The 16,122-nt window shown below is 37.3% G+C and overlaps 2 protein-coding genes across 2 annotated transcripts in view; one reads left to right on the top strand and one right to left on the bottom strand.

The window, feature by feature from the left end:
• The window catches only part of LOC110302093 (olfactory receptor 150-like), a 3,058-nt gene extending 1,844 nt beyond the window's left edge, over positions 1-1,214 (top strand). The window contains exon 2 of the mRNA XM_021172872.1: positions 188-1,214. Within this exon, the coding sequence (XP_021028531.1) occupies positions 194-1,138 (945 nt within the window). The 5' untranslated portion in view covers positions 188-193 and the 3' untranslated portion in view covers positions 1,139-1,214. The remainder of the gene's footprint in view (positions 1-187) is intronic.
• A 13,289-nt stretch (positions 1,215-14,503) lies between these two features.
• LOC110301745 (olfactory receptor 150-like) lies at positions 14,504-15,439 on the bottom strand. Its single transcript, XM_021172374.2, has one exon. It carries the CDS (start codon positions 15,437-15,439, stop codon positions 14,504-14,506), a length of 936 nt encoding a protein of 311 aa, XP_021028033.1.
• Positions 15,440-16,122: the final 683 nt, after the last annotated feature.

Here is a 16,122-nt window from a genome sequence, read left to right as displayed (position 1 = left end):
AAAAACCTATTAGCCTTCTTTCTTCACTAACTCTGGTTAGTAAGATAGAAGGGAGGTTTTAGTGTTCAAGAACCTTAAATAAAGTGGATTTAGAAAAATCTAAGCCTACAGAGTTCTGTTTTACAATTAAGGTATATAAAATTACAGATATCAATCTCATATTCCCACCTTTCTATAGAACTCCCAGAAGAAAATGTTCCAAGGAAATCTTTCTGGAGTAACTGAGTTCAATCTTGCTGGTTTAACAGACAAACCAGGGCTGCAGCTGCCCCTCTTCCTCCTGTTCCTAGGAATCAATGTGGTCACAGTGGTGGGGAATCTGAGCATGATCACCCTGATACTATTCAGTTCTCAACTACACACACCCATGTATTATTTCCTCAGCAGTCTGTCCTTCATTGACCTCTGCCAGTCCATTGTCATTATTCCCAAAATGTTGGTGAACTTTGTGACAGTGAAGAACATCATCTCCTATGCCGAATGCATGACACAGTTTTGCTTTTTTGCTACTTTTACTATTGCAGAGTGTCACATGTTAGCTGTAATGGCATATGACCGCTATGTTGCCATTTGTAATCCCTTGCTTTACAATGCTGTAATGTCCTTTCAAGTCTGTTCCTGGATGATATTTGGAGCATATGTTATGGCTTTTGTTGGTGCCACAACTCAAACAGTCTTCATGTTAAAAGTGCATTTTTGTAAGGCCAATGTAATAAATGATTACTTCTGTGATCTTTCCCCACTGCTGGAAATCTCTTGTTCTGATACTTTTATTAATGAAGTATTAGCTTTGTGCTTCAGTGTTTTCAATATCTTTATTCCAACTCTGACAATTCTAAGCTCTTACATCTTCATCATTGCCAGCATCCTCCGGATTAAATCCACTGAAGGCAGGTCCAAAGCCTTTAGCACTTGCAGCTCACACATATCAGCAGTTGCTATCTTCTTTGGATCCCTTGCATTCATGTACCTGCAGCCATCATCAGTCAGCTCCATGGACCAAAGGAAAGTATCCTCTGTATTTTATACCATTGTTGTGCCCATGCTGAATCCTTTGATCTACAGCCTGAGGAATAAGGATGTCAAAGTTGCTCTAAATAAGTTCCTTGAAAGAATTTTTTCTTGTGAACAAAACTGATTATTTTCTTTACTAAAATTCTTGTTAGAGGGCTGAGAAACAGTTCAGCTTGCTATTTATGGCCACCACAAGTTTTGAAATAACTACTATCTATTGCTGTTTATTTTTAAAGTCTCCAAGGGCAGTACTTGTTTTAGCCAATGAAACATATGAAGGACAACATCTATATGGGATATAGAGAACCATCTGCTTATCATAGCATGCAACCCACTAATCAGTTTGTTGAATTATCAAAGCCTTCTCATAAGTGAGTCTGTATATAGAAAATTTTTCCTTTTATGTTGTCTTATGGAAGAGAATAAATACATTTGGCCAGCATTAATTAGCCTTTTTAATGAAATATATTTCTAAGGATTTCAGACATTGTGATATACAAAAGAATAATTTTATTATGAAGTAACCTATGCAAAATATTACTAGTTTTTTTTCTAAAACTCTAGAAATATATTAAAGGACATAGAGTTATATCTTGTGTGTTAACACAGCTCCTACTTCAGAAAAGAACTAGAGAGGATGAGACACACTCTGTTCAACAGGAATGAATTCAGTGTACACAAGACTCTAAAGCAAACAAAGTAAGAAAAAGAATTCTTATGTTCAAATATTTCTAATATTGGATGGTATGCCTCCAGCACATAACCGACTATGGCAGATTCAGAAGTACATTATCTTACTATTATATCAATATATAATATAAATTTAGATCTAGAAAGCAAAACTGGTAAAATTGTTTTCTGAATAATAACATATTTGTCAGAAATATTAAACACCCTCATATTTTAAAAACACTATCTATCCTGAAAAGAAAAGAGTAAATTAGGGACAGAGAATAAGACTTCCAAGAATAAATTCCCATTGTTTCCCTTACCCAATTAAATTCCCATTGCTTCCCATGAAACTGCAATCATAAAACTGAGATTATGCTTCTGAAAGGTAACTCTTCATATCAGGCCATCAGTAGCTCTAATTGGCCTCCAAAAAATACAAAAATTCTTCAAGTTCCTTATGATGTCCTATTGATGGTAGTAACATCTGCAGCATCTTTCCTCTATGCTCTTAAAGCACCTCCAAAGAAGTCAAGTTCTTATTATCTAGAGCTACTTCTAGGTCATTCATGTTGATTGTGTTGTTTCTGATTCCGGTATATTTCAGAGCTTTGAATTCATTAAGGATAATTACCACTCAGGGTCCACTAGATGACTTTGGTTAAACTCAGTTGAAAACAAATCAAAGCAAAATGGTATAAGCAAGGAAAGGTGACTTGCAGGCAGTACAGAAGGGTAGGTTTAATAGGTGTTTAAAGGGGGAAAATGAATTAAGGATAAAAGTCATCAGGATGTATTGCATATATATAAAAAATTAATAAAGAATGAATTTAATAAAAATATTAACTTCATAATATTTAATGTGAAAGTTAAAATAATAAACTATGAAATCTTAATATACATTTCAAGAATTCCTACTCAGACTTAGGTGAATCAAATGCCATGTCTGTTACTATCTTTATAAGATCCTTTACAATGATTTCCATAGTATCTCAACCACATTAAATGCCAACCAATAGTGAATAAGTGTTTCTCTTTCTTTATATCTTCAATGGCATGTATTCTCATTTCATTTTAATGAAAATATTCTTATTAAGTCTTTGAAAATTTTGTAAATGCAAACAATATATTTTGATGATATTCAATTCCTACTCCTCTTAAATCTTCCAGGATATAACCTCTATCCCCATCATTATGGCTATTTATAAAGTTTTCTTTAACCCATCAAGCTAAATTTGTGCTGTACATATATAGGGATGAGAGTGGAGACATCGTTTGGAGCATGATAGACCTACTACAGGCAACAACTCATAAGCAAATTAGTTCTCCTTTTCTTTCCTAGAATACAGATTGGGCATGTGCCTAGGAATGATGTAGCTGAGTCACATGGTGGGTCAATACCATGCTTTGTAAAGACCCTCCACACTTATGTATATAGTAGTTGAAACAATCGGCCATCCAAGCACCAGTATACAAAAAAATCTTATTTCCGTCCATCTTAGTTAGCTTTTGTTGTCAATTGTTCTCCTAAATCTTGTGCATTTTTGACTGGGGAAACATGAAATCTCTCAGTAATTTTTAATCACAATTTTCCAGATGGCTTTGGATGTTGAACACTAATTTTCTCTCTTGATATTTCTTGGTTCAGTTCTATACACTATTTTAAATTGTTTATTTGCCTTCAGGCTGATTTTTATTTTAGTTCTTTATATAATCTACATTATAATCCTCTTTCATAAGTACAGTCCAAAAAGATCTCTTTCCCATTCTGTTGACAGGAGCTTAACGCAATTACAGTTTCCTATGATGTGCAGTGATGTACAGAAGCTTTCTAATCTCATGGGATCCTATCTGTCAATTATTGTTTCTATTTTTTATACTACTAATTCAGAAATCTTTTCTTGTGCCTATATGTTGAAATGTTGGTCACTATTTTTTCCATTAGTACTTTCAAAGTATATAGCTTCATCCATTTAGAGTAATGTTTTATATTGGGAGATAGAGATGGATATAGCTTCATTCTTCCTTATGTTCGTTCATATACAGTTTTTTCAGGACAATTAATTGAAAATGCTGTCTTTTTAAAAATTTGTATTTTTTATATTTTTGTCAAAATTCAAGTGGATTTTCTGCTGTGGAATTATATCTGGATCCTATAATTGTTTTACATGTCTGGTTTTTGGTTGTTTTTTTTTTCCAAGTAGCACACTCTGTATATACATTGCTATGGCTTTTTAATATAACTTGAAATTTCTGCTGTGACACTTAAACCCCAGTAATATTTTCATTAAAATTATTTGGCCTACTCTTGACCATTTGGGATTACATATAAATTTTAAGACTTTTTTTCCTATGTATGCCAAGAATCACCTCAAACTTTTTACTTGGGTTTCACTGTATTTATAGAAGTTGTTTTCATAATATTACAAGATTATATACTCAGATGATTCTTTGTCCTACTTCAAATACTTGTTAAACCATGCTTACTGATGGTATTCAAATAAAAAATTTAATCAACTTGGATGCTTATTCGCTGATTAACTGATAGTGGAAATGTGGTATAAGTATATACAATGGCATTTTACTTCTCTCAACAGACAAACTGAAATTTTGGATAAATGAATGAAAGTTTAAAATAAATTATATAGAGCATGGTCACCCAGGTTCAGAAAGATAAGTATAATATGCTTTTTCTCTTATGTGCATGTCAGCTTCAAATAATAACCAGGAAAAGCTGAATAAATAAATAAACTAGGAAAAGGCCATTTGGTAAGAGATGGCTTAAACAATGAAAAACATTACAACATAGGTGATATGAAAACAGAGAGGTGACTTGGGATTGAAATTGTTGAGTAGTAAGATGGAAGAGGTAGCTAGGGAGGGTTAGTCAAAACTAAGGATTATGAAAAGCAAATAGGTTTTATATTGATTATATTCTGTTTATGTGTAATAAATAATAAACAAGCAAATACCACTCAAAAAGCAACTTCTGGAAGAAAGAACGTGTTTCCATTGGTTGACTTGTGGTTCCAGATTAACAAGAGTCCATCATCTCAGAAAGCAGGGCAGCAACAAAAGCATCATTAGAATGTCAAGAATCCAAATGCTCACATCTTTAATTACAAACATGAAGCACAGAGAAAGTGAACTGTAACTGGAGCAAGGGTATAACCTCTATAAGCCAACTAATTTTCATGTAACTACTTCTTCCAGCAAGAATCTTCTTCCTAAGGGCTCCAAACTCTGTACAAATGGTGGCAGGGAATGAGGACCAAGTGTTCAGATACAAGTACTTATGGGCAATATTTTTCATTCAAAACACCATAGAAATTCACTATTTTAAAAACCAATTTGTGTGTGTGTGTGTGTGTGTGTGTGTGTGTGTGTGTGTGTGTGTGTGTGTGTGTGTGTTGAAAAAGGGAGAACTAGAAGAGAGACTTCTTGCTTGTCTGGATAGTGATGCACCTGAAATCAGTAGTTACTTAAGAAAAAACTAGGGGCCATTTGCCATGGCACTCCGGTGGAGTCAGCTTGACAGATGAAAGTCTGGAAGCTTTCTCATGAGGAAAAGAGTTTCAAGGAAGCTCTCCTCCTGGAGTCTGGCGAAAACCAGCTCTCCAGTTGGGTCAGTTTGACAAGCAAAAGCTTGGAAGCTGCCCACGAGGAAAAGAGTTCCACAGAAATTCCCTCCTGGAGTTTGTTGTTTCCCCTAACCCATAAAATCAATTTTCCACTCCCGCGTTAGTCTAGTGTATGGATCCACGTGCTCTCTATTTAGTATTACTGTATTGTAAGTGCCTTTTAAGATTGTACTCTGAATTAGCTAAAGCCTCTCCCAGTGTTCCAAGATCCCAGATAGCAGCAAGGAGCTTAACCTATTCAGTAACTAATTAAGCACTACAATAAATCAGAGCCATTAACTCAGTTTTTTGCAATATACTATCCTGATAAATGGGGATTCTCCAGACAAGATAAAATTTAACAAGGCCTAGAGAATTTCAGGGTCAGTGACACTACATTATTCTTGAAGCCTGTCAAGAGTTAATAACCCCCTGGTGCTATTAACCCTAAAGTGTGAAACTCTTGCATCTGTGCTAATCTCTAGTGTAAACATTTATCTGGTTCCTTTTGAAGTCACTCCTCTTGCACCTGGAAAACTTCAATGTGTCTTACTCTGATACTCTGTATTATAAAAAGTCTGAGGCTCGACCAGAATATTACATTCAGATTCTGCACAACCTCTCTTGTGTATGTCTGTTTGTCACTTCATCCGACTCTTTGTCCATCTGCTCGAGAGACTCGTTTTATACAGACACAGGGGCCCAGAGGTTCTGCGGCAGCCACTTTGGGCTGGAACATGGCAGACAGTCCCATGGTCTCCAGAAGATTTTTCACCCCACAGAAGCCCTACCACACCCAGGATCTTAGGATCATAGGTGAGTGGAACACAACATCTCTTCAAACAGAACTTGGAGTGCCTGGGTCCAGGTGGAGCATGGACACAGGAGCCCCGCCTGACCTGTGGCTCAAGTTCCCTCTGGTCAGCCCTGGTCTTCCTTGGTTTCCAACACAGCGAATCACCCCCGTGGTCCTCAGAGGAGGTATCACTTCCAGGAGCTCTAATATGCACAGGATCCCAGGATCTTGGTCACACCAGGATCTCAGGGTCTCAGAGGAAGCTTGACTGCCAAGAACTCTGACACACCCAGAATCTCAGCATCACAGGATCCCAGAATCACAGGATCACAAGGCAAGCTGGACTCTCAAAAGTTCTGACTCAACTGGGATTAGAGGAAGAACAGGCTCCACTCAGAAATATCGAGGGCAGGTTATTATTGAGATAATCAGATGGTGGGAAGCAAGCTAAAGAACAGAAGCAACAGAAACCAGGTTTACTTGGTGTCATCAGAACCAAATTCTCCCACCATAGCAACTCCTGGATACACCATTAGACTAGAAAACCAAGATATAGCTTTAAAGCCACTTCTCATGATGATGATGGAGGACTATGAGAAGGACATAAATAACTCCCTTAAAGAATTACAGTAGAACATATCCAAACAGTTGAAAGAATTGAACAAAACCATCCAGGATCTAAAAATGGAAATAGAAACAATAAAGAAATCAGAAACGGAGACAACTGTGAAATTTTAGAAAACCTAAGAAAGAAGTCAGAAGCCATAGATGCAAGCATAACAAACAGAATACAAGAGATAGAAGAGAGAATTTCAGGTGCAGAAGATACCATAGAAAACATTGACACAACAATCAAAGAAAATGTGAAATGCAAAAAGATACTAACCCAAAACATCTAGAAAATCCAGCACACAGAGAAGAACAAACCTAAGAATCATACTGTGAGTGGAGTGTTGACCTACATCCAGGTGACAAATTAAAGAACATATTGCTGTCCATGAAAAGTACATTTTTCAGATGGGATCATAAGCAGGCTGTAGTACCTTTTTCATGGTTTTAGTGGTAGGTGACTGTGGTGTCCTATACTGCTGGAACTTGCCCAAACTGGGCACAATAAAGAAATTGTCCTCACTGGATTTGTGTCCATCTGACACAAACTAGAGTAATCTGAGAGGGGGAAACTGTAATTGAGAAAATACCTTCAAAAAATTAGGCTGTAGGTACGTCTATAAGTCATTTTCTTAGTAAGTGACTTTGTGCAAAGGCCCAGTCCATTGTGCATGGTGATTTCCATAGGCTGATGTTTCTGGATACTGTAAGAAATTCTTACACAAATCAAAATGGCAATGATCAAAATCTCAAATGACAGGACATGTTGTTGAGGATGTGGAGAAATTTGTAATAGCCAGAAACTGGAAACAAACCAGATATCTCTCAATAGAAAAAATGAATAAAGAAAACATGGTTCTAATACAAAATATACTATTCAGCTATTTTTAAAAAAGACATCATGAATTTTGCAGGCCAATGGATGGAACTAGAAAATATCATCTTATTTGAAGTAATTTTGACCTCAAAGTACATGGGTGGTATATACTAACATATATTGGATATTAGATACAAAGTACTGGATACTCATGCTACCCTCCACAGACCAAAAAAGCTAAACAAGAAGGAAGGCTCTAGAGAGGAAACTTGAATCTCAGAATTGGGAATAAAATAGTCATAGGAGACACATGAAGGGAGAAAACTGCTTGGGATGGAAATGGGGGTTATAGTATCAGATGTGGGGGGAAAGACAGGATAGAGTTCCAGAGGACCAGGAGAATGAATGAAAATGTGCAAATATCAGGGGTGAGGGTTGCAGGTGGGTGGAAGGGGATTCTAGGATATGCTAGAGACCTGAAAAGGGGTAGATTCCTAGGACTCAATGGAGTTGACTTTGGATGAGAAACAAAAAAGTGGGCATATGAAACCAGAAGTAGCAACTCCTATAGCAAGGCAGTATTATATTTCTTCTTGAGAATTCTCTCAAGCCAACCCTGGAAGGATAAGTACACCCAAGGAAACACAGGAAATGGGAAATTCTGTACTAGCAAAATCAAGAAAGCACACACACAAACAGAGAGAGAGAGAGATAGAGATAGACAGAGAGAGAGACAGAGACAGAGAGAGACAGAGAGACAGAGAGAGAGAGAGGGAGGGAGAGACAGAGAGACAGAGAGAGAGAGAGAGAGGGAGGGAGAGAGAGAGAGAGAGACTAATATCATCAACATTAAAATGACAGGAATTAATAATCACTGTCAATTAATATGTGTCAACATCAGTGGACTCAGTTCTCTATTAAAAAGATACAGACTAATAGAATGGATGAGAAAACAGGATATTTTATTCTACTATTAATAATGAACATATGTCAGCAACAAAGATAGACATTACCTCAGAGTAAAGGGTTGGAAAAGGTTTTCTATACAAATGGACCCATGAAGTAAGCTGGAACCATTCCTGTATCTAATAAAATAGACTATGAACTAAAATTTGAGTATGAAATATCCTTCCACATCAATAAGACAAAACAATAGTCTAAAGAATGAGAAAAGATCATCACCAAACGTACATTTGACCAAGGATTGATATCCAAAATAAAAAGAGAAATAAAGAAATTGCATATAAAAAAAAAAAGTAACCCAAAAAAAAAAAAAAAAAAAAAAAAAAAAAAGGAAAAGGGCTATACATGGACTTCTCAATAGAGGAATCTTGAATGACCAGGAAACACTTGAAATGTTCAGCACCCTTAGACATCATGGAAATGCAAATCAAAATGACTTGAGATTCCATCTCACACTCTCAGACCAGCTAAGATAAAGAACTCAAGGGATACCACATGTTGGTGAGGATATGGATCTAGGAGAACATTCATATATTGCTGAGGGTGGGATGTATAAACTTGTACAACTACTTTGGAAATAGTTTTGGCAATCTTCATCAAACTGGAAATGTTTCTACTCCAGGCCCCACTTTACCACAGAAGCACTTGCTGATGCATGTTCCCAGCAGCTTTATTTGTAATAGCTAGAAACTGGAAACCACCAATCTGTCCCTCAACTGAATAATGGATAAAGAAAATGAGTTATATTTACGTAATAGAATACTCTTCAGTAATTTAAAATAAATACATCATGGAATTTGCTGGCAAATGGGAGGAACCTTAGAATATCATCCTTTGCAAGATTCAGAAAGACATATATAATATACACAATTTTGGGGAGTTGATTTGTGATTACATGGGAACTCATGTGTCTGATGCAGGTCCCTGATAACATTTCTGACTGATTAACAAACAGCCATTGGCCATTGGATGAGCAGGGGTATAAAGGCATGACTTTTAGGATCCCCAGCAAGAAATGCAGAGACAAGAAGAGGGATTCTGTCTTTAGGAGGGCATGGGAGAGCGACCATGAGGGAAAAGCCTACCAACATGTAAGTATCTGGGAAATTGGCCTTAGGGGCTGCTTCCCCAACTGGGTCAGAGGTAGCAGAGATGAAACATAGATTTAGTAAATATTAACTCAGGAATATCGGGGTAAGTGTGTTAGCTATAAGATGGTTTGGAAGTGCCCAGTCGTTGAGCTAGTTAATGGTATTAATACAAAGATTGCATGTGCATGTCTTTTTTCATAAATCCAAAGATCTTGGGCTAGAGTATAGCCAGGTGAGTATCCACCACCCAGGAGCATAGAGTGGAATTTTAATTTTCCCTTCTGCTACAACGTTCGTTTATGAGTGAAACTAGACATAAAGTGCAGCGTACTTATGGTACAATCCACTGTCCAAAAGAAACTGGGTAATGATGGCACATGTGAATCTCACCAAGAAAGGAAAACAAAGTTATTAAAGGATGTCCATGGAGATAGAGAGCTTAGTGTGAGAGGGGATGAGGAGGGGAAAGGCTATGGTGATCAGTTGTGAGGCCAGGGGGAAAAGTAGAGGGGCTGGTAGTCAGAATTATAATTGCTGGAGGGCATCTCTCTAGCTGAAGACCTGGGATGGAGGAGGATACAGAAACTCTATGTGGATAACTCTAGATGAGATTCCTATCAGTAGGGGATATAGAGACTGAAGTGGTCACCTCTTTAGTCAGGCAGGATTTCCACTGGATGGAGGGGGATTTCAACCCATTAAATATTCAACTCCAAATTTCTCCGGCCTATTAGATGCCCAGGAATAAAGATGGAGCAGAGACTGTAGGGATAGCCAACCAATGACTATCCAAACTTGAGATGCTCCCATTAGAGAGAGCTAACACATGACACTATTAATGATACTTTGCCATGCTTGTCAACAAGAACCTTGCAAAACTGTCTCCTGAGAAGCTTTGTCTAGCAGCTGACCAAAACAGATGCAGAGACCCAAAGCCAAACAACAGCCAGAGCTAGTGCAGTTTGTGGAAAAACGGGGAAGAGAAATTGTTGCAACCGGTCAGCGGCTCACATGTCTGGGTTCTAGTCTGGAAAGGCATCTTGGAATCTGGAAGAGAAGAGGGGGCTAGACAGACGAGAGAAAGAAGGAAGCTAAGACAAAATTCTGATCAAAGCTCAATTTTAATGTCAGCAAACGTGCTTTATAAGGAAGAGGGGAGGCCCATTCTCAGCCATGCAAAGTTCCTTTGAAGTATATAGATCAGCCTTCTAGTGGGAACTCTCCAAGATCAGAGTTCAGTGCTAACTCCTGAAAATTTCAGAGGAAAATTGGTTTGGCCTCAGGCAGATTTGGCCTCAGGCAGGTAGTAGCACATCAAAGGAGAGAGATGAGAAGCAGCACAGCAGGTGGCTCTGCTTGGGATGGTCACAGCCAGCCTTGCTAGGCTGGAAGGAGGTAAAGAGAAATGAGCAAGCCAAAGGGGTCAAGGACACCACAGCACCACAGGGTGACTAACAGAGTTAGCTAACCTGGGACCATGGAGACTCATAGAGATTGAACCACCAACTAAAGAGCAAGCAGGGCTGGACCTAGTTCCTGTACATATTTGGAGCAAAGGTGGATCATGGTTCCTATAGTGGAGTGGGAACTGTCTTGGACACTGTTGATTGCCTTCTCTTCCCTGGACTACACGATTGGGCCTCAGCATTTTAGGATGTGCCTGGTCCTGCTGGGACTAGAGTGTAGCATCCAAATGTTGAGGGTTAGCCCTTCTCTGAGAAAAATGTGAGGGGTAATAGGGGAGACATCTGTAAAGGCTTTACTGGGATGAGAGGTGGAGGTGGAGCTATGACAGGAATGTAAAGTAAATAAAATAAAATTATTATCAATAGCACAGTATTTTAATGTAAAAAATTAAGAGACATAAAACTCTATAGGAAGAACAACAGTATTAATGAACCAGACACCCCAGAGCTCCCAGGGACTGGACCACCAACAAAAAAAAGTACATATGGACCTGTTCATGACTCCAGCTGCATATGTATCAGAGGATGGACTTGTCTAGCACCAGTGGGTAAAGAGGCCCTTTATTCCCCCAGTGTAAGAGAATGCCAGAAAGGAGAGTTGGGAGTGGGTGGGTAGGTGGGTGGGTGGGAGAGCATCACTATAGAAGCAGAGGAAGGAGGGATGGGATAGGTGGTTTCTAGGTGTGACTGGGAAAGCGGTTAACATTTGAAATATAAATAAAGAAAATATCTAATAAAAAAGGGAAAAGTATAAAATAATAGCCAAATATGAGAAATGATTGAGTAATAATATCCCATGGAATTAGAAACCTTCTTTATAGCAAATGAAACTGTAATTATAGGAAGCAGCAGTTGAGAAAATGCAAAAATGTCTTTTCAAGATGTATATTCTGAGAGAATTATGATCTAGATTAAACAAAGAACTAAAATAAAAATCAAAATACAAACAAGTAAATTAAAATGATCTATAGAACAGAAGCAAGAGATCTCAAAAAAAAGTTAACATGGGGAAGAAATATTTAAGATACAGTTCAATATCCAAAACCAACAGGAAAATGCCAATAAAAATTACTTTGAGATTTCATGTTACTCCAGTTACAATCATAAAGTTTAGTAGAACAATTGATAGCAAAGCTGACAAGGAAACATGAAAGAGGAATATGTTTAACACCTGTGATGAAAGTGCAGATTATTTCAACCGCTAGGTAAACTAGTGGAGGGTCCTCTAGAAGTATGGAATTGACCTACGATGTTACCCAGCTATATATACCCCTAGATATATGTTCAATCTGTATTATTGTAGAGAGAGCTAGTTTGCTTTTGAGGAGTTGTGTCTGGTTATTCTATCATGTTCCCGTGTATATGTCTACATCAATACATATATAGAGAGCACATATTTTACTCAATGGTCAATGGGATTGTTTTCAAAAGAAGAATAAAGTTTGGGAGAGGTGATGGGGATAGATGCTAGATACTGGAGTACTTCAGAGGAGTAGGGGTTGAATATGATCAAAATATATTGTATGCATCTAAAATTTTTCAAAGAATTAATAAAAATGTTCATTAAACTTAAATGACAATAAATGCTGTTTAGGATATAACGAAAGAGATTTATTCATTGCTGGTTGGAATGTAAAGTGGTTCAGTGAAAATCAATCTGACAGCTCCTGTAATGGTAGAAATAGACATGACATTTGATTCACCTAATCCTGGGTAGGAATTCTTGACATATATACTGGATTTTTAATGTTTTATAATTTAAGTTTTATGTTATATATTATGAAATTAAGATACTTTATTAAATGTGTTCTTTAGTGATTTCATACATGAATGCAGTGCATCTTGATTACTCTTATCCCAACTCCTTTTCCCCTCACTTTCTTCCTCCAAACACGTTGCCCCCATCATCCTGTACTGTGTACAAGACCTCTTTCTGTGAAGATGCCATTTTGTTTTATTTTGTAACCAAGAGATGTTAAACAGGGTCATCTAGATGATCCTGACTGAGAATTATACTTGATAAAAATTTTCAAAGCTTTGAAGCTTTGAGGAATCTGAAGCAACACAACCATCACCTATTACCTGGAAATAGCACTAAAGAATAAGGACCCCCCTTCCTTTTTGGAGATAACTTAAGAGGATACAAGAATGATTCTACAAATGCTGCTACATGAAGTAATGCATCATCAAGTCCTGATTTAGTTTTGGAGACTATGTAGATCTACCATGGTAGCCTGATATGCACAATTACCTTCAGAAGCATAAAATTTATGATTAGAGTTGCAAAGAGAAGCAATGGGATTTAATTAGGTAACAGAAATAATGGCCATTAATTTATTTTGCAAGTTCTGTCTCTAATTCAGTCTTTCTTTTGGAAAAATTGTCTTTTTAAAAAATATGAGGATGTTTAACAATTCTGGCTAATATGGAATTAATCAGAAAACAATATTTTATGAGTTTTGCTTTCTAGGTATGAATAAATAATTCATGTACATACAATAAAAACAATGTACTTCTGAATCTCCTATGGTCAGTTCCATGCTGGACACATACCTACAGATATTAGAAAACATAGACCCATGTAAGAAATTTTGTTCTTACTTCCACTCTGCTTTAGAGAATTGTGCATATGTGTGCATTCTTGTTTAGTGATGTGTGTCTCATCCAAATATGGTTTGTTTGTTCATGTTTTGTTTTGTTTTGTTAGTAACCTTATTATATCACTCAATATCCTTTAATACATCCAACACAATTAACAAAAATTAGGTATGTTTTTCTAGCTAGACTACTTTGTCTGGCTTCAGTGTGAGAATATGTCACTAGAGTAACAGAGAGTTCATATGCCAGGGCAGGAGGATGTCCAGGCATGGCCTCCACCATCTTAGAGGAGAAGGGGAGGGGATTTTTCAAGGGAGGAATTGTGGGAGAGTGTATGACCTGGAGGGGGTGGGGCAATGATCAGGACATAAAATGAACAAAAAGAAAAGAACAAAAAGAAAAATATTTTGCATATTTTACTTTTTAATAAAATTATTATTTTTGGATATTGCAATGTCAGAAATCTTTAGAAATATATTTAATTATAAAGGCTAATTACATAGAATATTGAGATGAACAAGGAATTGGGCCATATATATTTACTTTTCACTGTAGGATAAATACATCTTGCATAGAAGGAGCATAGTTCACATACATAAAACTGAATTATTCATTAGAAGGCTTTTGAGAGTTTGAGAAATTGAACGGTGTGATGCATGCTATGATAAGCAGATGGTTCTCTGAATCTCAGACAGATGCTGTCCTTTACATGTCCCATGGGCTAAAACTTGCCCTGCCCTTGTTGACTTTAAAAATAAGTGGTGATAGCACTTATTTCTCATCATATCACCATACTTAGCTATCTGGACTCTTTGCTAACCCTCTAAACAAGAATTTTAATAAAGAAAAATCAGTCTCGTTCACAAGAAAAACTTTCTTTCAAGGAACTTATCTAGAGCAACTTTGACATCCTTATTTCTCAGGCTGTAGATCAAAGGATTCAGCATGGGCACAACAATGGTATAAAATACAGAGGACACTTTCCCTTGGTCCATGCTGCTGACTGATGATGGCTGCAGGTACATGAATGCAAGAGAACCAAAGAAGATAGAAACTGCTGATATGTGTGAGCTGCAGGTGCTGAAGGCTTTGGACCTGCCTTCAGTGGATTTAATCCGGAGGATGCTGGCAATGATGAAGATGTATGAGCTTAGAATTGTCAGAGTTGGAATAAAGATATTGAAAACACTGAAACATAAAACTACTACTTCATTAATAAAAGTATCAGAACAAGAGAGTTCCAGTAGTGGATAAAGATCACAGAAATAATGATTTATTACATCAGCCTCACAAAAATGCACTTTTAGCATGCAGACTGTGTGAGTGGTGGTACCAATCAGAGCCATAATATATACTCCAACAATCATCCAGGAACAGACTTGAAAGGACATTACAGCATTATAAAGCAAGGGGTTACAGATGGCAACATAGCGGTCATATGCCATTACAGCTAACATGTGACACTCTGCAATAGCAAAAGTAAGAAAAGTGTAGAGCTGAGTCATGCATTCAGGGTAGGAGATGATGTTCTTCACTGCCACAAAGTTCACCAGCATTTTGGGAGTGATGACAGTAGAATGGCAAAGATCAATGAAGGACAGACTGCTGAGAAAAAAGTACATGGGTGTATGCAGTTGAGAACTGAATAGTATCAGAGTGATCATGCCCAGATTCCCAGCCACTGTGACTACATAAATTGCTAGAAAGAGGAGGAAAAGGGGCAGCTGCAGCTCCGGTTTGTTTGTTAACCCAGCGAGGATGAACTCAGTCACTCCCGAATCATTTCTTTTTAACATTTTCTTCTCTGAATTCTATGTAGAAAGAGACAAAAATGAAATAACTAATTTTTTTATCCACATAATGAAGTGTGAAAAAGAACTCAAGCTTCATTTCAGTAGACATCTTTAATTTTTCTGACAGATAATCTTAAATTTTAGACATCTAAGGCCTTAGATGGATTAACCCAGGCAGTTGTAGTTAAAGATAAGTTATATTTGTCACTGACTATGATTTTCCTTAGCAATTTATATTTGTTTGAGAATATTCTATTTACTTTAAAATTTTTTAATTTTATTAGGTTTATTTATTTATTTTTACACTTCAGATTTTATCCCATTCTAAGTCCACCATCAGACTGTTCCCCACTCCATGCCTCCTCCCCACCACACTTTCTCCACCCAACCAGACATCTAAACTCACTAGGGCCTCCAATATCTTGAGGGTTAGGTACATCTCTGACTGAACACAGACCCAGCAGTTCTTGCTCTATTGGTGTTCGGGGCTTCATATCAGCTGGCATATTCTGCCTAGTTGGTGGTCCAGGGTCTGATTACACCAAACTTCTCAACAGAGACACTAAAAGCCAGAAGAGGCTGGTCAGAGGTCATGCAGACTCTAAGAGAACACAGATTCCAGCCCAGGGTAGTATATCCAGCAAAACTCTCAATCAACATAGATGGAGAAACCAAAATATTCCAGG

Source organism: Mus caroli, chromosome 9 (assembly GCF_900094665.2).
Source record: "Mus caroli chromosome 9, CAROLI_EIJ_v1.1, whole genome shotgun sequence".
NCBI lineage: Eukaryota > Metazoa > Chordata > Mammalia > Rodentia > Muridae > Mus > Mus caroli.
This window is presented reverse-complemented; position numbering and strand designations above follow the sequence as displayed.